The 25,277-nt window shown below is 35.2% G+C and overlaps 1 protein-coding gene across 1 annotated transcript in view; it reads right to left on the bottom strand.

Annotated features, from left to right (window-relative positions):
• Window positions 1-25,277, bottom strand: part of Agps (alkyldihydroxyacetonephosphate synthase) — a 100,463-nt gene that overhangs the window by 29,022 nt on the left and 46,164 nt on the right. Inside the window, exons 2-4 of the mRNA XM_072529652.1 lie at window positions 17,343-17,432; window positions 6,807-6,996; window positions 548-816 (exon numbers count right to left, since the gene is read on the bottom strand). Of these exons, the coding sequence (XP_072385753.1) occupies window positions 548-816; window positions 6,807-6,996; window positions 17,343-17,432 (549 nt within the window). The remainder of the gene's footprint in view (window positions 1-547; window positions 817-6,806; window positions 6,997-17,342; window positions 17,433-25,277) is intronic.

A 25,277-nucleotide genomic window follows, 5' to 3' on the forward strand; every position in this document is an offset into this window, starting at 1 on the left:
ACAACTACAAACAAATCGTCAGCTACTACAGCGATAGTAGTAGCTTTTGTGGATAGGTGGCGCTGGGGTGTTCATTACGGAAAGACAGACAGGACAAGCAAATTATAATATTGATTCCTAGTGCAAGATATGACTAATACGTTTCATATAGCATTAGAAATTTCAACCATCATTATTTTCCGATCTTTCAACACCATATCATAAACCTTGTTGATGATTTCCGGCGTGGTTGCAGTTTTTAGATTTCGCGTGGATCATATGGACACTTTCACGCAAACGTTTTAACTCGATCGCTCATTTTTTCAATGTGAAAATGAAAGATATAGCGGTAAAAAATATAAGCCAAAAATTAATTTCGGTCGGTGTTAAACCTTCACTTCACGATACTCGATTCTATTAAACCTATTGTTTTTCATGTAAGAAAATTTTACGCGAGCGAGCGAGCGTTTAGAGAGTGAATAATGTGAATAGACCCTAATTAGCCCAATATCTCTCTGTTTTGGATAATTCTTTAGATAACAAATAATAGCAAAGTTGATGTACATACCATAAAATCCTGTTCATTTGTGATGTATCTAAACAAATTATCGTTCTATTCTCATGTTTCGGACACTCTGGAGCTCCAGAAACTGCAGTACCGCCTCCGTAAGGAATAATCACTATATTATTTTCTTGTGCGAAGGTCACTATTTTTACAACATCGTCGTGACACGTGGGCCATAAAACTACGTCGGGAATTCTTTCAAATGTTGAATTTTGAATAGTGTAAATTTCATGTAAAGTTTGTCCATGTGCTCTTATTAACCTATCGATTACCTAAAAGATACAGTCAGGAAATCTAGTAATTCTTTTTGATACTTAAACTTTGTTACATTTTGATCGACAGGACGTGGCTAGTAGTTACTATATAATCAAGCACACGTATATTAATTGCAACTTAAATACAAAACATGCAATTTATTAACCAAACTTCATCAGGTTATATATATATATATATATATATATATATATATATATATATATATATATATATATATATATATATATATATATATGTATATATATATATATATATGTATATATATATATATATATGTATATATATATATATATATATATATATATATATATATATATATATATATATATATATATATATACGCTTCGAGAACTAATGAGTAGAGCTAAAGAATATGAAATACCGCTAGCATTAACCTTCATAGATTTTTGAAAGGCTTTCGATTCTATGTCCCGATGCAGCTTGGTAACTGGTAGATAGACTCAACCTGCTCAACCAAGGCATTTACAAACTGTACATAGAGACTTTAGCAAATATATACAGACAAGCAAAAGCTAAGGTAGAAATTTATGAAAACACTCCAGAATTTCCCACTAGCAGAGGCGTCCGAGAAGGAGACGCAAGCTCTTCACTGCAACTCTAGAAAATATATTCAGCAAAATGAACTGGCAGAACAAAGGCCTCCATTGATGGGGAAGGGGAATACCTCAGCCATCTAAAATTTGCAGATATCATCGTTCTGATTGCTAATAATCCTGCAGAACTAAAGAAACTTATAAGCGATCTAAATGCAGCTAGCAATGAAGTTAACCTTGAGTTGGGCGGGGTGATGATGTGACTGGACATTGAGATATTCGGGATGACTTTTCTGTTTTGTTTAGAGTCCAAGATGGAAATGGTTTCATCGATGGGAATGTTGGTAAATAAAGAAACAATGCCCAAACTAACTAATATATCTGAGGGTGAAATAGAAATGTTTTTCAGAAGATCAATGAAATAAAAAGAGTTTTTGACAAAGGACGAGGCGTTTTTGGCTAAAGGTTGTAAGGATAAAGCGAGATGTTTTCCCAATTTGTGAGTGGGGCAGTTTGCACTGACGATGGGTCTTAGGGGTACATTGGACTTATGGATTTTTGAAAAGCCGTATATCTTTGGAATTCGGGATGATTTGTTTCTGGGTATAAGAGATTTTTTGATGTCTGGAGGTAGAGTAGACTTATTTATGATGGATTGTTTTTTTCTAGATAGATGGTGGGATCGTCTGGGACGCGTTTGTATTCTGTGGAATTGAGAAGTTCGAACATTTTGTCGAAATAATTAGAAGAGTTAAGAATGATGGTGGCATTACCTTTGTCGGCCGGAAGGATGTCAATGTCAGGGTTGTTATAGTTCTTTGAGGGCACGTCTTTCTGAAAGTCTGATATTTGTCGGTGGGGGTTTTGAAGTACGGAGAATTCTGGCGATATCTTGTCTGGCAACTTCGTCTTGGTCAGATGGAAGATGAGAAATAGCTTCTTCATTTTGACAAATAATTTTCTCAGTGTGAGATTGAAAGACGAATGCCATCTTGTCTGGCAACTTCGGCTTGGTCGGAAGGAAGATGAGAAATAACTTCTTCAGTTTAACAAATAATTTTCTCAGTTGGGATGGAAAGGGGAGCAACAGAAAAATTGAAGCCTTTTGACATAGCTTTGGTAGCTGAATCGGATATGTGAATATCTGAGAAATTGCGAACAGCAATAGAAGGTTGTTGATTCAAAATGGGCTGTGGATTTTGCTGAGAGATAAGTTCCATAAGGTCCAGTTTGCGTTTCTGGGATTGGGTTTTGTTTTCAGAAATGTGTTGGGCTTTTTGGTGAGAAACGATCGAAAGGATCCCATAATAATGGATGGATATTGAAAGAGTGGATGTTATCGTAGGTTTTGAAAAGTGGGGATTTGTTGTATCTAAAGCAGTTGCTCTAAGAATTTTGAAAATTGATGAAGATTTAGTGTGATGTTTAATTTGAAGAGATTTTGGAATGACTTGATGGCACGACACGATTTAAGGAAAGCAAGGTCACAGAGAAGACGGTATTTGCGTGTTAGAAGATTATAAAAAGATTTAGTAAGAATGAAAAATTCCTCCTCGTAGAGGCGAATAAAATGTTCGGGTAAATTTCCGCGGTCAGCGAAATGAAAATTACTAAGTTCTCGGGAAGAACTGCGTTGAGAATTAAATACTCGACGTTTCGGCACCCAGTTTGGAGTTATTATCAAGAGGGACACGGTTCCCGTAGATAGAGAGGGATACGTATATATCAATATAATTACAACCAAAATTGAAATGTTTATTTTTTGAAATTGTATAGTCAATTATAGGTAAGTATTTACAAATGGAAAGTTGTTAATGTAGATTAATGAATATAAACCTATTATACACGATTAGTTTTTATTTTTCGATGAAAGAAATCTGCAACAATGAGTTTATTTAAGCTATTAATATTAAGAGGTGGGAATTTTTGTGATATATGTTTCCGACAATGAATCTGTCAAAATATTCCCAAGCTGAGCGAACGGACTATAAACGGGCCACTACAAAGTTTACACAATGATAAATTTTAGATTTTGTCTATTTGAATGGAACTATGGACGAGCGTGCATAGAATTATCAACACAACCTTGAGAATAATTAAACGTACTTAACGTACATACGTACGTACTAAACGAATTAAAGAAAATTACGTTAAAATTACAGATGATAATAAAATTAAAAGCCCAGAAATAAAAGCATTGCCAAACAAAATCGGAAATATGAAAATATCAAAGATTAATGAAACAAATCTCGAGAAAAAAACTAATGTACAGGGTATAAACTCAAAGCAACATCATAAATGAAATTAGGGATACCATATGGATAATGACTTCTGACCACATGGTACCCAGATACATGTCTAAAGTATGCGTCCTATGAGAAGGATGGGACAGGGAAACACACAACAAAGTGTAGTGTTACACCTGGTACACAGATAGGAATTTACAGTAGTGGTAAAAATGTAAGCATTTCTATTCCACATAGAAATTAACGTGAAGAATTTTGAACTTAAGCGGATCAATATATGCACAGATAGTCAAGCGGTTGTGGGGGCTCTCAGGAGCCCTAAGGGAGTCTCTTATCTGGTGTGGAAATGTCGAGAACTCTACAGTCTAAGGGAACAGTATTGCACTGGTATGGGTGTCAGATCATCGGGGGGGGGGGGGGGGGAGGGGGGCAACACAAGAGCTCATAAAATTGCTAAAATAATTCTGAAACTATATTCTTGTGGCATCTTAAGACAATTTACTATTTTTATTGGGAATAAGAAAAATAAAATAAAATTGTGACATTCCCAATAAAAATAGTAAATTGCTAAAAGATGATCAGCTACAATTATTTCGATCCAGAGCCAGTCTTTGGAGTATCAAACAGCACTGTCCTCAACCGGAAAAATGCCTGAATCGAACAGAACTCAGAAAAAAGGACGTGGCAAACTGTATATGGGCGGACATGCGCTAGTAGAGCCAAACAAAAACGGTCAGGAATCAGCTCAAAATTATAACAGGCTTCCTTATTGGATATGCGACAGTCAACGGCCACATGTATATAATGAGGCTGTTTTCTGGATACAGCCTGCAGACTCTATGGAAGAGAATCTAAAACAGACAACCACATTTTGAATAACTGCGAGAATCTGATCGCAGGCGGAAAACACTTTTGGAGACACCAAGTGATTCCAAAAACATCTATAGTCCAGGCTGTGGGTAAAAAAACGTGTTATAATTCCATAATTAATTGTAGCAGTTGTACGTACAATGCTCAGGGGCGGCTACAACTTTAATTGTTTATAAATAAAAAATAGTACTTTTTTAAAATTAAAAAATTAGGGGTAAAAAAATTTTTTTTGGAATATCTCAGGGTATAAAATGAAAATTTAAATCTCAAAGAAGACAAATCACTTTGAAAAATCTTTCTACCATTTTTAAAAAAAAAGTTACAGCATTTCAAAATTTTGGTCGTGGGAACAACAAATGAATGTTTCTCAGCAACAAATTAACGAATTTTACTTTACAAAATTTCATTCGATGGGGAATCAAAAGAGCTTTATTTTAAAGGTTAAAACGTTAAAAAAAAATCATTTTTGAAATAAATATTGCAAATTGAAAAAAACAGCGATTTTCGTCTTTGAAGGCTAATTATGCATAAACTATTGGACCAAATTGAATTCACAAAATCTTAAATGAAAGGTAAAAAAATAAGGAATAATATGTTATAAGCAGTTTTGCTTCAAAATAATTACCTTAAATTATATATTAAAAAAAGGAAAAATATACGAATTTTTCACTGTTTTTCGTCCATAAAAAAATAACCAAATATTTTTGGTCGCTTTTACATAAGAATTACTCAGGAAGGTCCCCCTACAATGCCCAACTGCTACAATTAATTATGGAATTATGACAAAAACTGTCCCTTTTTTTACCCACAGCCTGGACTACTACTAGACTTCAATAACCTGGTACAGAATTCTGGAATAAGTATCATTCAGGAAAATGTATAATTTAGAAGCGTTTTTTACGTCGATGACGATTCCAACCACAGGAACACCTGTAGGAAGAACAAACAAAAGCAGACCCCGAATTAGGTGGTTAGATGGAGTTGAAACCGACTTAGGGGTACTAAAAATCAGAAGATGGCAATAGGTCAGAAACCGCACAGAATGAAACAAATCTTTGAGGCAGGGCAGGATCCAGAAAGGATTTTCGAGCCAAAGATGATGATGATGATACCACTCGTGACAACACAAGTCATCAAAGGACTTGGCCCACATGCGACAGATTAAGAGTACAAATAGAAGAGTGCTACGATCAGATGTTGAAATAAAGCAAAGGGTATGAGTACTTTGGAAAGTTGCTAAATGAAGAACATCAGAGGAGAGACAGAGGATGAGACATCAGAACCCCAAATGAGAATGTAATACCGTGGATAACGAGAGATGAGGTTGTCAACGCTTTAAATCGGATGAAGAATGGTAAGACACTAGGACCTGATGAAATACCTGTGGAGGTTTGGACGGCTATATGATAGGAAGGGGTTAATGTGGTGGCAAATGATGAGTAGGATATATGAGGAAGAAAGGATGCCCACTGTACGGAGGGTGAGCTTGATGACACTATTATTAAAGATAAAGGAGACATTTAGGACTCTAAGAACTATAGAGGGATAAAGTTAATGTCGTACACAATGAAAATTTTGGAGAGAACTGCGAAGGTTAATGTTGTTAAGAATGTAATGGGATACTACATCGAGAAATTATCCAGAGGATGCAGGCGGTTGGTTTAATTGGAAGCGGATAAGTGAGGTACTTTGTGATCGAAAAATCGGGGAAAGGCTAAAGAAAAATATATACAAGAGTGTGGTGAGACCCGCGTTGGTGTAAGGCGGTGAAAATGTGGCCTGTAAAGAAGGTTCAGAAAAAGAACATCGAGGTAGCCGAAATAAATATGTTACGGTGGATGTTGGGTGAGACTAGAAGGGACAATATCAGGAACGACTTAATTACGAAAAGAGCGGGGTGACTAATCTCAAAAAAGGTTCAAGAACAAAGACTGCAATCGTTCGGTAACGTCAGACGTAGAAATTGTGGAATCTAAGTGGGACGAAGAATAAAGCTGTTAGAGTTTGAGGGAGAGGGAGGTGGAGGAAAACCAAGGAGAATATGGAAAGACTGTGTGGCAGAGGACTTGAGAGAGAGAAAGGTTTAAATAAAAACGACATGATGGACAGAAATGAGTGGCAAAGAAGAACATCGACGCCTGAAATGGGAAAAGCTGAGGAAGAAGAACATTCGTGACAACACACTAACTCTATGATATATAAATATGAAAACTGTTGATCAGAAACTTATTTCCCCATTTAGTTTTAGTCTTATTTGAAATTGAATATTTTACCTGTTTAATTGAATTTGAATATTTTGCCTGTAATATATCATACCTTGGTTGAATAAGATATTCCTAATTTACTGATTTGTTCTAAAACTTCGTCTGTAATATTTGGCTTTGGATATTTATCTTCATTGGGTAACTCCTGAATTTTTTTTGGTTTCTGAACGCCTAGGTCTATGTTGAATGTATCTTGGACCCAGCCGACAATATGAGGTAAACGTAGCTCTCCAATTAAGTACCTGAAAATAAATAGAAAATGTTTTATTGGTATATGATCATCTAATGATTGTTTTCCAGGAAAGACATGGTTGTCTCGGTCTTTGATGATCCCTGGTCGTGATTAGTAAACAAAACATATGATGCAAAAAGAAAAAGTTGATAACATTTTTAAAACACTGTTTGAAAAGTTGTGGGCTGAAGAAATAAAAATTAGTAGAAAATCCTGGTCTTGAAAAGTGTCTAATTGTATACACGATAGATCTGGAAGTGGTAAATCCTACTATGGCAGTATCAGAGCTTCAAAGAGAATTAGCTATTAAAGATCTGTCTCTACACTTCTAAACTGATTCCTGAAAGCAGGCTTAATATGTGTTTAATGATCAGTAAGATGTTCTCGGCTGTAACGTAAACACAGAGTTAATCGATTGTAATGAGTTGAACGGTATGTTCGCGTACCCGAAGAATTTGGAACTCGATCAGATTTTTGATGAAACCAAGGTTTGTTTGATAGTCGAAGAATTCGAGATTGGAGACAAACAACAAGAGCTAACCAGATAGCCCACACTCATCCTATGCCTTCTTTGACGGGAGGTAGCGCCATGTTTTTGAGGTTGGTATTTGAGCGCCTATATACGACGGATGAACTGACTTAATTGGGATGTAGATAAAATTACTGGTGATGAATACATCAGGAATATCCAGTCGTTAGACTGCGTAGACAAGCTTTTAACAATACCATTTTTTCGACCATTTAGAAGGACCTGCTTTGTCCTAAATAGATCCTTTCAAAACTTTTGCAGGGCTTGTCATTGCTGCTAATGCTACCCTGATGCATAGCAAACTTTTTAGGAATGTGTGGAGACGTTTTTAAGATTGTAATGCTTGGCTAAAACTGTTTATTTCTGTGAATGAAGTATAGGTATTTGAACTATTACCTGTTCTATCAGTTTCCCCTCTACTTACAATTTGTTCATCGTTTGACACAATCATGCACTTTGCATTTTCTGGTGAAATTATCATATTGAATTTATTAGCAGTTATATTAAATTCGTGAAGTATTCTTTATAAATCGTCTTTGTTTTGTACTATTAATATCGCTTCATCTTGGTAGCATATTATTTTAAGTTGTTTTCTTCCCATCTGGTATCCTTTCTTTGTTTATGACTTTTTTGAAAATGTTCTTTATATTAGGTTAAACAATGGTGGATTCAAAAATTTTTGCTATCTTATTCCTGTGCATTCCTGTTTGATCGATATGAAGAAGGCATTTAACAGAGTAAGACTTACTGATGTAATACATATCTTGTATAATAAGAAGATCCCGCTGGATATTATAAAAACAATTGAAAACGTCTATCAGAACAATAAGATGGATACAGACAATGAAATAAGATAGGGGGATTCACTAAGCCCTATCCTATTTAATTTTAACATGATAAAGTCATAATGAGCGTCAATAAAGGAAGAGCATACAGAGTGTGGCGTGACAAATTTTGATTAAAAGTAATGGCGGATACTTCTCTGCGATCCCGGCAGGTGATAGATCCACTTCAGAAATAGCACACCTGCCCACGCGAGCTCATGGATTTTCCCAGCCTCCCATCCCCGGGGAAACCATGTCCAAACCCAAAGCATTCCCATCTCCACCCTTTCCTCCCCCACTTCCAAAGTAACTCGCCAACACGCACTAGTGAAGCGTGGCCTCAACCAAGGTAGCGGTTGGAACAGGTTTGGAGCAGAGCGTGCTAAGAATCCCCGGAAAAAATCAGGCTACTACAAAGAACGAAAAATGCATATTACTTCATACAATGTTAGAACTCTTATATCAGACCAGAAGATGGTGGAACTGGAGGAAGAACTGAAAAACATAAAATGGGACATCATCGGCCTCAGTGAAATAAGACGAAGAGGAGAAGCCCAAATTACTCTTAAATCAGGACACGTTTTATAGTTTCATTTTAGAGGTAAAGAAGACACTTTAAATGGTGGAGTAGGATTTATTATACATAGAAAGCACAAATAAAATATAGTTGAAATTATCAGCATAAGCCCCAGGATTTTGTATATCTCATCTTCAAACTAAATGCAAGATATAGCCTTAAGGTAATCCAGACATATGCTCCAACGACTACCCACTCGGATGAAGAAATTGAAAAATTTTATGAAGACCTAGAAACAGCGTTGCATGCCACACCAGCATATTACACAATAATTATGGGCGACTTTAATGCGAAAATGGGGTTTAAACAAGATGATGCCAAAGTAGTAATGGGTAAGTATGGCTATGGCGAAAGAAATGTACGAGGGCAAAGATTGCTGAACTTGTTACACCAGGAAAATTTATTCATGATGAACTTTTTTTTCGATAAAAAGCCTCAGCGTTTGGACATGGATCAGCCCAGACGGCAGTGTCAAAAATGAAATAGATTATATTATAACAAACAGAAAAGAAATAATCAAAGACATCGAAGTACTTAACAAATTTTCAATAGGAAGCGACCACAAATTAATCCGAGCTAGGATACTATTAAATGTCAAATTGGAAAGAACAAATGATCCTATGATGAACAGATGATCCTAAAAACAAGAAAAAAGAAATAGATAATGAAGGCTCTAAAAGATACGGAAGGGTAGTGCTGCCCGACCGTTCTGACCCATAAAGAAAAACGTAGCCAAAATACCAAAGAGCTAATAGGTAGAAGAAGACAGCTGAGCGAAAAATACGGCTCCAACTACACAACAATGAAGAAATTAAATAAAGATATCCACCGGTCAATCCGAAAAGACGCTAGAGAAAACAATACAAGACAAATAACTAAGATAATTCAAGAAAACAAAAGTTTAAAAGTTTTGAGGCGAAATACGAACAACATAGGCAACAAAAAGATGTACAAAATAAAAAACAAAGATGGAAACATTACTACTGATAGAACCAAAATCCTTGAGGTTTTCGAATCCTTTTATCGCGATATTTATGAGAGCACCGACAAAAAGTAAGATCAGCCCCTGCCCAAAATCACAAACCAGGGATCAGAATTAATGCCAGAAATAACTCCATACGAAATCAAAACGGCACTTTTAGGAATGAAAAATAACAAATCCCCTGGCGATGACGGAGTAGTGATCGAAGCGATTAAGCAAGAAGGAAATAAAATTATCCAGGCTTTGGCCAAGCTTTTCACCGAATGCATCTACCAAGGAAAAACTCCTTCTGAATGGAATAATGCAGTCATTACTTTATTACACAAGCAAAGAGACATAACAGATTTAAAAAACTACAGTCCTATCAGTTTGCTTTCACACATATATAAACTTTTTACAAAAATTATCAAAAAAAGACTGGACGCTAAATTAGACTTCTATCAGTCTAGAGAAATAGCTGGATTTAGATCGGGATACAGCACTAACGGACACTTACTAGGGATAAAGAACCTAATAAAGAAGTCTGCAGAATACAACAAACCATTGGCACTGATATTTGTCGATTACGAAAAACCATAAGCCATCAGAAAATGTTAAAAGCATTGACAGAATGCCGAATAGACCATCGCTACACTAACATAATTAAATATATCTACCAAAATGCCACAGCTAGCGGAAGACCATCTGAACAAGAAACCAATAAATTCTGTATACAGCGAGGAGTACGGCAAGGAGACACAGTCTCTCCAAAGCTATTCAGGACGCTTTTAGAACATACTTGTAATAAGGCACATCTGAACGAGCATGGTATCAACATAAATGGAGAGAAGCTCAGTCATTTGAGATTTGCAGATGACATCGTCCTTATAGCCGATCGTATGGATGATGCAATAATAATGTTTGAAAATTATATCTAATTGTAATTGTAATCTGTAAAGGAAAACTATCGCAACATATCAAATATGAAACTGGCATTAGACAAGGAGATTCGCTGAGCCCATTAATATTTAATCTGATAATGGATGAAATCATAAAGAAAGTTAAAAAAAGAAGAGGATATAGAATGGGAGAAAAGGAAATAAGGATAATATGCTAAGCCGACGACGCCATAAAATCAGCCGAAAATGAAGATGTCCTACAAAGATTAATTAAAGAATTCGAAGATACGGCGCTCATATACAACGGAAATCTCAACAGAGAGAAAACTAAAGCGATAGTGATATCAGCGGAACCGAGACGATGCAAACTAGTCGTAAATAACAAAATAATAGAACAAGTGATGGAAACTGAATACTTGGGAATAAAACTGTCAAGCTACGGAAAAGTGGAAGTACAAAAACAAGTGAACATGGCAAACAGAGCAGCAGGATGTCTCAACAACACAATCAGGAGAAACAAATACCTCACAACGGAAACGAAAACCAGGATATATAAATCAACAATAAGACCGATAATGACGTACACAGCAGAAACAAGAGCAGATACGGTGAAAACACAAAGACTACTGGAAACAACAGAAATGAAAGTCTTACGGAAAATAACAAACCAAACTCTAAGAGACAGAGTAAGAAGTGAGGAAATACGAGCGAGATTGGTATAGAGGAAATAAACGCGTGGACCAAAAGAAGAAAAGTGGAATGGAATCAACACATTGAAAGAATGACAGAAAATAGAATAGTACGAATAGCAAGAGACAAATCGCCAAATGGAAGAAGATCATTGTGACGACCGAGGAAAAGATGGTCAGACAACGTCAATTGAGGCTAAAAACCGAAGTAAAACAGACATTAAGCCTATTTATAAAGTAGGAAGAAGAAAAAGAAGAAGAAGAAAATTATATCAAGCTCCCTTGGAGGTCGGACTAAAGATTAATATAGACAAGACGCAAATAATGACTAATCTTGTGCTAAATCGAAATATCGCTGTTGATGGAAGGGATATTGTGCAGAGTACATCGTATAAGTACCTAGGACATGAAATTAGGTTGGGCAGAGATAACCAGACATGTGAGCTCCCACGTCGCATAGGATTAGCCTGGACAGCGTTTGGCAAACTAACTATGTATTTAAATCGGATCTACCCATATGCCTCAAAAGAAAAATCTTTGACCAATGTGTGTTACCTGTACTCACTTATGGAGCGGAAACATTAACAGTTACAAAAACGGTAGTTAATAAGATTCGCGTGACTCAGATGGCTATGGAGCGCCAGATGTTGGGTGTTTCTCTGAGAGACCGAATCCCAAACGAAGAAATACGTCGTAGAACAAAAATAACAAAAAAATTGGGCAGGACACATCGTCAGATTATCAGACAACCGATGGATAAAACGTGTTTTAGAGTGGAGGACGTCCACTAACTAGATGGACTGATGACCTGAAGCGTGTTAATAACTGGATGCAAGCCGCACAATACAGAGAGAGATGGAAAGAACTGTGGGAGACCTATGTCCAGCAGTGGACGCATACAGGTTGATGATGATGATGAATGGCAGATACAGCTACGTTAAAAATCTATAATTACGAAGCTGTAGGTTTTGGATGACGCTGAGTTGAAATATAATGTTGTCCTGAATGTGGCACTTTCGGTTATACCGGAAGTAGACATCAACTTTGTTATTTTAAATACAACCTTATTTTTTTTTATTTTATGTTTGAATTTTACATAAAATTTGTGCATAATGTCCTATATCAAAAATGAAGTATTTTCGAGATATATATTTCGATTTTTTTCAACATTTTGAAAAAATTCTAGTTTACATTGAATAATGATATCTCCATTAATAACAAAGCTGGTGACGTAAAATTATAAACATATACACATATAAACGCTTGCCCGCTAACTCCATATGTCTAACTCATTAGTATTTCATACAGGGTGTTTTAAACTTAGCCGCAAACACACACAATTTAAATCATTTACAAGTTGCTTACTTTAAATAGCACCCTGTATTTTATTACATTTTCCGCTGTATTTTTTAGGCCAATTCGTTTGATATCGCTATTCTCTAAAACTAAATCCAATCAATTTTAAGATATTTCGTTATTTAAGTTACAACATATACCTACATTTAATAATAAACAAACAAAGTTTTATAAGTGTTCAAAATTAGCACCATCTACTTGCTAAACATTTATGAATCCTTCTCCGTCCATCCACACATATTTTAAAATTTTTGTATTATTTTATTATTTTCATTTTATATTTAATTCTTTAATTAACGTGTGCATGTCTTATATACGTAAACTAATAGGGTCCTGTAGACACCGGCCCTAGCATACTAAAAAGATGCCAAGCTATTTAACATACTCACACTCAGCATTAGTATAACCGCTGTGCGACAAACACTACAGTTTGTGTAAACATCCACTCCCAGTGTAAACGGACACTATCCAACCAATTCAGAGATCCTACATAGTCCAGTACATTGGAAGAATCATACCGTAATTTGGTACCTGTAGGTAGGTAGGTAGGTAGGTAGGTAATCGTAAAGATGCTGAACAACAGGCCCAAATTTATGAGTAGGTGCTCCATCTTGCTGATACCAAGCTGAAGCCGCCTCTCCATTTCTTAAAGTATGTAACGCCGGTCTACTTGGCGTTAGAGGTAAGTTAGACCTAAATATGGCTGGCTACTTCTAAAAGGTGGCAATATCTTTCACCATTTAAATTTTCATTATAAAATTTTAATGCTAAAATCTTATCGTCTTTTATTCCCCAAAAACATTAAAACTGCAATTATTTTGGAAATAACGTCTTCTACTGACATGTGGATTTTCATCAGACCAAAAATGGGAATTTATGTCGATTAAATAATCTATTTTTGAGAGACTTTGCTTCATCAGACCATACAACTTTTTTTATGAAGTTTTCAACGTCTTGGATCTTCATTAAAAACCATTCACAGAATTTTACCCTTCGGGGAAGATCACATAATTATAAGTGTTGCACCAAATGATATAAAAATTGTTTCCATTTGTGTTTTTTTTAATGTGATGAATTGTTCTCGACAAAGCAAGATCGCTCTTACAATCTCTAATGGAGGCATTTGGAGAGGCCTTAAAATAACCCAAAACATTAATTTCGTTTATGACATTGTCCATTAGTCGTTTATTTTTATTAATTTTTGTCTTAAATTGATTAAACTGAGGGCAGTTATTAAGCAATATTCTTACAATATCATATCAGTTGCATTGGGCCGATTTGGATATCTTTCTACAAAAAACACGGCAAGTCTGTTCAACAATTCTATTACACTCGTCTTAAGTCATAATAATACTATAATAATAATTCAAAATGCCAAGAAGAAATTCACGAGTTTTGGGGAAATCAACTTTCAACGCCAGCTACTCATAACACCAATGCTGGATGGATTGAAGACACAACTAACAACTGTCAGCATTACAATAATATTCCTTACGAACCCTTTACCACTGAAGAAGTCTCAAAGACTGTGAAAGAGCTTCATAAGTGGAAATCTCCGGGACCAGACGGAGTTCAAAACTTCTGGCTAAAGAAGTTTTGGAGTGTTTGTCAATGTTGATTAATCATGTTATCTCTAATCCACAGGAAATATCATCATTTCTTATACAGGGAACCACTTATCTAATACCAAAGGATCAAAATAACACTCAAGATCCAGCCAAGTACCGTCCAATTACTTGTCTTCCAACTTTGTACAAATTGGTCACATCCTGTGTAGCCCGGCATATCTACCAACACTATGCTCTAAACAATATCATAGAGCTTCAACAGAAAGAATGCGCTAAGGGTTCCATGGGTTGCAAAGAACAATTTATTATCGACTCAGTCATTACTAACCAGGAATACACCAAAAAAAGGAACCTTTTTACTGCCTTCATTGACTACAAGAAGGCATTTGATTCAGTTCCTCATGAATGGCTTATAGATATATTAAAAATATATAAAGTCGATAATAATATAGTGACCTTTTTAAAATATCTAATGACGGAGTGGAAGACTAAAATTCACCTTCATATACCTGGTGAAAATAATATCGAAACTGAAGATATCCCAATCAACCGCGGCCTTTTCCAGGGGGACTCGTTGAGACCACTGGTTCTGTCTACCGATGAACCCACTATCTCAGCTACTGAACTCCACTGACTCAGGTTTTAGTATCAAAAATAACAATACTGTTGTGGCGAAGCTTAATCATCTGTTGTATATGGATGATTTGAAATTATTGGCTTCCACTCGAAACCACCTAGATCAGATGATAAAAACTGGAGAAACCTTCTTAAATGATATTAGTATGCACTTTGGACTAGACAAGTGCCGTATACTAAATATAGTCAGAGGAAAGGTTCAGCCCGGAGGTTTCGATATGCAAGATGGTCAAAACATCGAGGCAATGGGTGAAAATGATACGTACAAATATCTCGGAGTACAGCAAGCGCGAAAAATTTACCATAAACTAATGAAAACCGAACTAACTTCTGAGTTTGTGCGAAGAGCAAGACCGCTCAATCGGTCATATCTTAATAGCAAAAGTTTTTTTAAGGCATTAAATACGTACGCCTGTTCCGCGCTTAGCTACTCATTTGGTATTATCAAGTGGTCAAAAACGGATATAGAAAGTCTCGAGCGAAAAGTAAGAACACTTCTCACAAAGGCGCAAAAACACCATCCACGCAGTGCAGTAGAGAGAACAACATTACCGAGATATCAAGGGAAAGAGGACTTATGGACATAGGTGAGCAACTGGATTGCTAATTTAAGAACTTATTTTCAGGTGCAGGCTGAGACATCTAATTTACATCGAGCAATTTGCGCAATAGACGATACAATGCTGCTTAAATTGAGGGAGCAAGAAATGCACATAAACCACCTGACTAAGCAAGAAAAAATGCGCACCTGAATGAGTAAACCTTTGCATGGGCGGCATCTCAATGAGATCAGCCAAGAATATGTCGACAAAACAGCGACTTTTGGTTGACATCAGGAAGGATGTTTCCCGAGACTGAGGGTTTCCTACTTGCCATTCAGGATCAGGTTATTCCAACAAAAAATTACCTGAAATATTTTGTTAAAGATCCTTAAGTCCAAAATGGCAAATGCCGATATGGATGCCAAGCCCAAGAAACCATCCAACATCTTACCGAGAGCTGCCAGGCGTTTGTCGGTACTGATTATAAAGAACACCATGACTCAGTAGGAAAGATTATCCACCAAGAACTAGGTGACAAACTGGGACTCTCCAAACCGACCATCTTCCTTACTATCAATACGTCCCTGATAGAATACTTGAAAATGACAACTACAAGCTATACTGGGCCGCACTGTGTTCAAAGACCAACCAGTGGCACATAATAGACCGGATCTTATACTAGTTAATAAACTTACCAGGCAAACAACACTTATTGATATGGTGATACCTAACAGCAATAATTTGCGTGTTAAATACAACGAAAAGATCGCCAAGTATAGATATCTAGAAATACAAATCAGGAGACAATGGAGAATGGAAAGTACCCAGACAATACCTATTATTCTATCTACTACTGGTGTTATTCCCAAAACCTCCTAGCGAACATAAAAGAGCTGGGTCTAAATGAACATCTTTATAAGACCACGTAGAAGGCTGTACTAATCGCGACGTCCAGATGTGTACGAAAATTTTTGGGAGATACTCCAGCATTTCAAGTCGCCTAGGGCTCGATAACACGGAAAGAGACCCACTAGAACTCAATCCTTTTGATACCGTAGGTATCTGGGATGAGTGAATTTTCCTCTTAGAGGGAGTGTGAGCCGTATGGCTAAATCTGGATTCAAAATAATATCTACTCCATTTCTGCCGTGACTGTTCGAACTACGATATATTAAATTGCATCCATCTCTAAGATCTCTCGACTTATTACCTTTCCAATGAGTTTCCTGCACACAAAGTACACCAATCCTTCTCCTCTACATGAAATCGGCGAGCTCTCTTCCTTTGCCTATCATGCTTTCGAAGTTGAGAGTTGCAACTCTCAGGACTAGCTTCTTTGGCTACTTCCGTCCTCTAAGGGGTCTATCGTATATACCCCCTTTTAATTTATTAATGGTTTATTTTTTGTCAACTTTTCCTACTATCAGGATATATATTTTTCTAAGAATTATTTATACAAGGTACAAATATTAAGTACAAGTAATATGTTTTTCAAAAAAATTCTCCACCACCTCACTGAGTTATATTTAATATAAATTTCTCATAAACAATGGTATTATTTTCACACTTTTTTAAACTTATGGTTTATGATGTTTAAACAATTAAAATCAGTCACACCTTTTGTTATCGTGCTATCTTAGTCCCGAGCTATAAACCATTTACGCTTTCTTATCAATTCATTGTCAGATCGTTCTAGTATTTCCTGAATATGGTAATTTTATCGTGTTACGTAAACTTTGAGAATTGTAGATTACGGTAAAAATATATTTACTTACCTTTTTCCTGAGAAGTATACTTCCGGTCCTTCTTTAATAACGAACTTTGAATCATTGTAACCCCAACCATTCCATTTTATTAATTCTTGGCTAAAACAAATAAAAACTATTTGTAGTAGGTACACACTGCTCAAAATTTCTAAAGCACTACAAATATTAATCAAGTTTGTGTTATTATAATTTTATGTAATTTGATATTAGTCGTCCATCAACACCAACACAACGTCCACCAACACAAGATCGAAATAGATGGAAAATTATGAGGGATATCTATGTCCAGCAGTGGATAAGCGAAGATTGAATGATGATATTGTGAAAAACAATGATTAGACACATTAATTATCCTCTTTCACATTATTCTAAAAATACTCTATACATAATCTTTTAATACAGTAATAATGCGTAATACCTCCTCTACTTTTTATAACCGCTAGCATTCGTCTGTTCAAGCTTTTTACGCTCTGTGGATATGTGTATTCTAGCATATACATTGATGTATGTACATGCTGCTGAGCACAGATGAAAGTGAGTGAGGAAGTTCTGATCCCCAACATGGCGTGTCGTACTGGTTAATATTTAACTATTATTAACATAGTTAATATCATTTTTACATATACACTAGTGGCCAAAATTCTGGAAACTTTACAAAAATTATTGTTTTTTTAGCAAGACTCGTCTCATGTTTTTTATTGTTTTATATTCCTGCATAATATTTTATGTATTTCTCACTCTTTTTTTTATTAACATCATTATTTAATAAAATATGGGACCAGATTCAAGCGAAACGCCAAAAATCCAAAATTTGTGAATGGCAACATTGGCAATACTGTATTGCGTCAGGGTTTTGCTAGTCAGTTAACAAGCCAACTGGAAGCGGTTAGGTGGCCTTTAGTACAGTTTCATGCGGCTTCCAGTGTTTATTAGTGACATCAGGTAGCTGTTACTAAGGTGATATTGTTTAATTGTCGGAGAGGAATTCATCAGCGTCGATTCAACGAAAATGGCAACCAGAAACCCAAAACGTGTTGACTGGTCGCCAGGAAAGAGAACCAAAGCAATTATCCTTCGAGAAGGTTACACTTATCAAGAAATAGCAAATAAATTGGGGGGTGACGCCACAAAATCAGGTGTAATGAAAGTTTGCAAACGTGGAACGACAAAATCAGCAAAAAGATCTGGCAGAAAACCCAAAGTTAGTCACTACGATGTGCGTAGAATATGCCGACTTTCTTTAGAAGATCGTCGAAGATCCGCAAAAGATATTAACGGTATTGTCAAATCAACTGGATTACAAATATCGGACCGCACTATCAGAAGAAAGTTGTCTGAAAATGGATTGCGAGCACGAATTCCTAGAAAGAAGCCGTTCCTGAACAAAAAACAGAGGCAAAAACGCATTGATTGGGCTTTGGCACACAGAGGGTAGACAGAAGAACAATGTAGTAAAGTAATTTGGAGTGATGAAACCAAAATCTCGATCTTTGGGAGTGACGGAGTGAAGTTTGTTCGCCGCCGACCGGGAGAAGACCTTTTGTCCCAGTGTACTAGGGTCACTATGAAGCATCCTGTGAGTGTCATGGTATGGGCTTGCATGACCACTAATGGAGTTGGACGTTTAGCAGTAATAGAGGGCAATATTAATGCAAAAAAATATCAGGAAGAGATACTGCAAGCCAAACTGCTGCCGACTATCAGAGATTTGTTCGAAGGGGATGCCCAACAATGCATCTTACAGCAGGATGGAGCGCCTTGTCATACGGCTAAGACTTAAATGGAATGGTTGAGAAACCATGATGTTACTGTTCTGCGTTGGCCTGGAAATAGTCCCGATCTAAATCCAATAGAAAATTTATGGTCAAGGCTAAAAGTCTTAGTATCACGCCGAAACCCAAGCAACAAGAGAGAACTGATAGAAGCCATTATTCAAAACTGGTTTAGAGTTATTACACCAGAAGATTTGGCTCGTCTCGTCAACTCCATGCCTCGCAGAATTGTGTCCGTCCTAAAAACAAAGGTTATCCTACCAAATACTAATTTTGTTGATAATAATCATTGTACCATTTTTATTAAATATATCACTAATAGCTAACGGCTGTTGTTTTATTTATTTTTAAATTTTTAGAGGATCTTCCCCCTTAAAATAGATGTTAAATATTAAGTAGAAGCATAAAACGATGTAATAAAATTATAGATAAACTTATAAATAAGTCTTGTGAAAAAGAGGAATGCTGATAACAAAACTAAAAATTTTGAAAATTTTCCAGAATTTTGGCCACTAGTGTATATAGCACAGATATTATGTGAATCAAGTATAACCAAATAAACACTCGTGATCAACTGAGAATATGGTATAGGGGCTGTAACTATGTCATTACCTGAAGATTTATTAATTAAACATAATTCGAATTAAGAAAAAACATAACGAGAATGTTAAAAACGAAAATGGAGAACTGATGATAAACTTCTGCACGAATAACGAACTTAGAATAAACAACACATTTTTTGACCACAAAGACCAACACAAATATATATTCAATAACACCCGTGGATAAAGATCTATGATAGATTACGTTATAGCCAACAGAGATATACATCCATCAAAAATAAACGACGTAAGATGCCTCAACTCAGCAGATGTAGGTAGCGACCATAGCCTAGTATTACGTAAAATAAGAATCCTCATGAAATACTTCACACCCAAGAGAGCGGCGGCAACACAAGTCGAAGGACTAAATACAAAATCCACGGAATACTTATACAGAAAAAGAATATCAGAGAAGATTGCTGGGAAAAAAATATTAAGAAAAAACATCAAAGAAAGCTGGGACAAACTCAAAAATAACATAATTATAGCAGCAACAGAATCACTTGTAGAGAGGAAAGTAACAAACAATAACATATTAAAAAAGAAAACCCCATAGTTTAGAGAGGAAGTGAAGACAAAATGTGTAGAAAGCCTGTTTACAATACAAAACACAACAGGCATACAACCACTATAAACGAATCAGAAATTAAATAAATACTTTAGTTAGTCAAATAAAAGGGGAACACTGGCAGAGCCTCTCAAAACAGATGGAACACGACTTCTACGGAACACAGAAATAAATATGGAAAATGATCAGAGGACAAAGAAAAGAAATGAACGAACTAATAAAAACGAAACACATTTAGTAGGAGACATGGGCAGACTACTTTCGATCCCTATTTGCTAAAGGTTACGATAATGAACCACCAACACCAGAAGTAACGGCCAACGATGAAATAAATATTGGGGAAGAAGACGTAAAAGAAGCATTAAGGAAATTAAAAAACAAAAAATCACCAGCAGAGGACAGAATATCGAACGAACTTCTAAAGTGCGGAGGACCAAATCTAACCAAACAACTACTAAAACCAATCCAAAAAAATAATAGAACAAAACAGAATTCCTCAAGAATTTAGATCAAGCACCCTAATACCTTTCTTCAAAAAAGGAGACACATCGAACCCGGAAAATTACAGAGAAATTAATTTATTAAACATAACACTAAAATTAACAACCAAAGTGATAACAAATAAACTAAATGCAATTATACACTAGAAGAACAACAAGGTTTTAGATCGGGAAGATCATGCACCGACGCTAGATTTATAATGAGGCAACTGTAAGAGAAATCATTAGAATACAACAAACCGGCATATCTATGTTTCGTAGACCTTCAGAAGGCATTTGACCAGGTCAAATTAGAGGACGTTATCCACTTATTGTACACAAGAGAGATACCTTTAGAAATAATCAAAACAACCAAAAATATCTACCAAAATATCACAATAAAAGTAAAAGTAGAAGAAGAACTAACTGACCATATTAAAACTGGCAATGGGATAGGGAAATTCCCTGAGTCCTCTATTGTTAAATCTCATTATGGATGAAATAATAAAAAAGTAAGAACTAAAAAAGGATACCAAATGGAAGAAAAACAACTTAAAATAATCTGCTATGCACACGACCCAATACTAATCTTTCAAAGTGAAAATGATTTACAACGTATGCTGCACCAATTTAATATAACCGCCAAAAAAGACAAAATGCATGGTTACAACAGCAAACTTACTAAGATGTAAATTGGAGCTGGAAAGTCAGATAATAGAACAAGTGATGGAGTTTAAATATCTAGGCATCACATTATCTAGTTACGGAAAGCTCGAAACCGAATTGGAAGATCAAGTGAATAGAGCAAACAGAGCCGCAGGCTGCCTAAATGAAACAATATGGAGAAATAAAAATATCGGGAAAGAAACGAAAGGCAGAATTTACAAAACAGTCATCAGACCAATAATGACATACGCGGCAGAAACAAGACCTAACACAGAGAGAAAAAAAGGATGTTAGAAACAGCAGAGATGAAAACACTTAAAAAAATTGAAAGTAAAACACTATGGGACAGAGCTAGAAGTTCCGATATACGACGTAGATGCAAGGTGGAGAACATCAAGGACTGGGTAAGAAATAGAAGAGTAGAATGGAACGACCATATAAGCCGAATGACAACAAATAGTAACCCCGAGTAGTAAAACCCCGAAAACAATGACACGACAACTTACTGGAGGCACATTGAAAAACAGACAGACAAAGTCATGTCTACATAAAAAGGAGAAGAAGAAGTACATAATACACACACACACTCAAACATATACGTAAGCACAAACACAAAATAAACACATACACAAGCATTTATTGTGACATTTTTATAGTATTTACTATATTTATACAGCAATTTAATTTTCAAATTGGGAAATTGTGGTTAATTGCAAGCCAGCGATGGCGGACCTTTTGAGTTCGGTGTTTCAAAATTCAAAAATCGAAACATAATATCTGTACCCCGGAGATAAAGGACACTATGACCATTTTCTTACTTTTTCGGGAGAGCAGTTTTAAAATTTTTTAAAGTTGTAATCTGTAAATACTCAAATGTTTCTTATATTTAACCAAAGTTAAATTATATTAGATTAAATTATATTAGTTTAATTATACTAAAGTATATTATTATAGTTGTGTGTATAATCGTTTTTTCTTCCATGAAGTGTTATATACCTGAATTCTACCGTTCATTATATAATTTTTTTTTTTTTAAATGTGTAATTGGACATAGTGTTGTTAAGGTTTCTACGAAATAAACAAGACAAACACATTAAACAGTCTATACTATTATTTTATTAGAGACAAATATAATGTTATAATAATTAAGCAAAATTATAGACAAGTCTCAAAATTGTTAAAGAGGCTCCATATCATCTTCATCTTCCTGAGGGTAATCGTTTGTGGCTACATCGCTATGTGTTAAATTTTGATAAAATGCATGACAAACCGACGCGACGGAACAAAAGGCAATAGTGCAATTAAATCATTGTACCGTTCGCGTCATAAAAAACTGGTACAACTCTTATAACCGAAAATCGTGTTTTTCAAGTTGTGTAAGTTGAGCTTTTCACATGTGTCATTCTAATTTCGAAGGCAATGTTGCCAGTTCAACGAAAATATTATATCAAACCAGCTAAAAGCACTGTGCGACAGGTCGCAAGTTTTTAGTATATTAAAAACTAAAACAATATCGAGCATTCTCGATCAGTCAGTCACATTTATATAACATTTTTATTTAAACATACATCTTAAAAAATTCTATTAATTTTGAAATTTTCCATTATTTCAGTACCCATGCATTGATTCGTGTTTTATTATAATTTATGACAATATTTCAATTCAAAAATAATGATAGATAATAAATCTAGACATGACTTTAAATTATTATGTTTAATTTCAAATCGAAAGGTGTGATTGGTTTTTCGTAAAGTGTAGCACATAACTGTATTGAGTTGTGGAATACTACAGTAAATAAAACCCACTGGAAAAATTTAAAATTTAATTTGAAATTAATAAAAAATTAATAATTTTTGCAGTGAACAAGTGTGGAATTTAAATATATGTATTACCATTCGAAAAGTTAATATTTTGTCTTAGCTCCATTATTATTAATCACTTCTTGTAATCTTCTGGGAACGGAGTTTATTAAATTTTGTAACAAATTTTCATCTTCGGCCAAGCTTTCACAGGTTTCTTCAATGATGGTCCATAAAAAATGATCCCTGTTTTGGGGAACTACATTTAATTTTTGTATTTTGTTGATCATAAGTCTCCAAACGTTCTCTATTGGATTAATATCTGGACTTTTAGAGGGCCATGGAAGAGCTTCAATGCTATTTTCCATAAGGTAGTCACGTACACGGTGGGCTGTGTGGATTGAACAGTTGTCATGCTGAAAAATAAAATTATTGTCGTGGAAAATTTCCCTAACCGATGGCAACATCACATTATCTAATATATGTAAATAGGTTTCAGTATTGAATCGTCCTTCAATTCTCCAACATATTCCTAAACCTCTATACATCCAAGCCCAAACATTTACAGAGAACCGTCCGGACTTATCACTTGATAAAATATAGTTTTCGTTAAACCTATTTCGAGGCGGTCTATAAACCCTAATATGGCCATCATAATGAGACTGGAATACTGTTTCATCAGTAAAAATTACACGGTCCCAAAAATTGACTGGATCATTTAAAACGTAATTTAAAGCAAATAGGAGTCTACTTTGTTTATGTTCCTTGCTAAATTTGTATTTTCGGGCGGCTGCACAATTTTTTAAATCTGTTCTTCTTATTCTCCGTAATGCTGTAGTTATAGAAGCATTAAAGTTTGTATTAACTTGTTTGTAAAGTTTGCCTTGCCGTATGGAAGGAATACGCTCTTAAATAATTAGTTAATGTTTCATCTTGTTGGGCTGTAGTAATAACTGGTCTACCACTCCTTCTATCCAAAGTCTGCTCGTTTTCCATTCTTTTTTAATGTTGTGGATTGTGGTTTTGCTTCTATTTAACTCTTGAGAAAGTTGTCGAATAGACCAACCATCTTCTTTTTTTGAAATTATTCTCGTTTTATCAAACTGACTTAACTGACGTGGCATCTTTAAAAATTTACTTTAACAAACTTGTCAAATCTGACTGATGGCAAGCAATATTTTTTATGTTTAATTTTCATGTTTAATCGTTCGGATATGTTCGGCAAGTTTTCACGCACTGATAACATCTTTAGATACTAAACCAACATTTTTGAGTTATAAGAGGATTTTTTAAGACAGACGATGATATCTTACTCCGCTTAATTTTATTCTCATTATCATTTATACACCGTAAATCATTTAATTTTGAAAAAAATATGCATCTCAATGGATAGGTAAATGTTTTTTGTTTACATTTTATACATAATAATGTAAAAAAGTAATAGTCTATTTATAGATAAAAACGGATTACAATTAGGGTGTAGATTCAACCTCCATAAGGAACATTTCAGTGAGATATTGGATTGTAATGTAATACTGTCACGTTTTGAAAAGCATTTTTCGCCTCGGATATTTTAAAGTTTATAATCTACGGTAGTTTGCCTGTTACTTAACTTAATGACATAACATACAGTCAACAGGTTGTGTTCTGTAAGTAATTGAATTATAAAATTACAGTAGATGCATTCCAATGTTCTCTGTGCCAATACCTAAGTTTACATATCGTTCAACATTTTGGACATTAACTCAATCCTCTCTCTGGTTATTAAATTTATTAGATACGGTTTTTTATTGTTACTAATAATAATAATACCCAAATCTATATCTATATCTAAAAACTTTATAAATTTTTGAACGTTATTTTTTACGTTTTACGTTTTATTTAAATTTACTGAGATTCCGTTATCTGTGATGGCAACAACGAATTGATTCACGAACCATTGTGTTCCGTCTGAACACAGGTTTACATTGGGAAAAAAAAGTGTACCAGTTTTATATGACGGGAAGTGTACTTTTGTTTTGTAATTGGTAATGGGATTACTGAGACTTGATTTAATTG

This window comes from Diabrotica undecimpunctata, chromosome 4 (assembly GCF_040954645.1).
Source record: "Diabrotica undecimpunctata isolate CICGRU chromosome 4, icDiaUnde3, whole genome shotgun sequence".
NCBI classification, from domain to species: domain Eukaryota; kingdom Metazoa; phylum Arthropoda; class Insecta; order Coleoptera; family Chrysomelidae; genus Diabrotica; species Diabrotica undecimpunctata.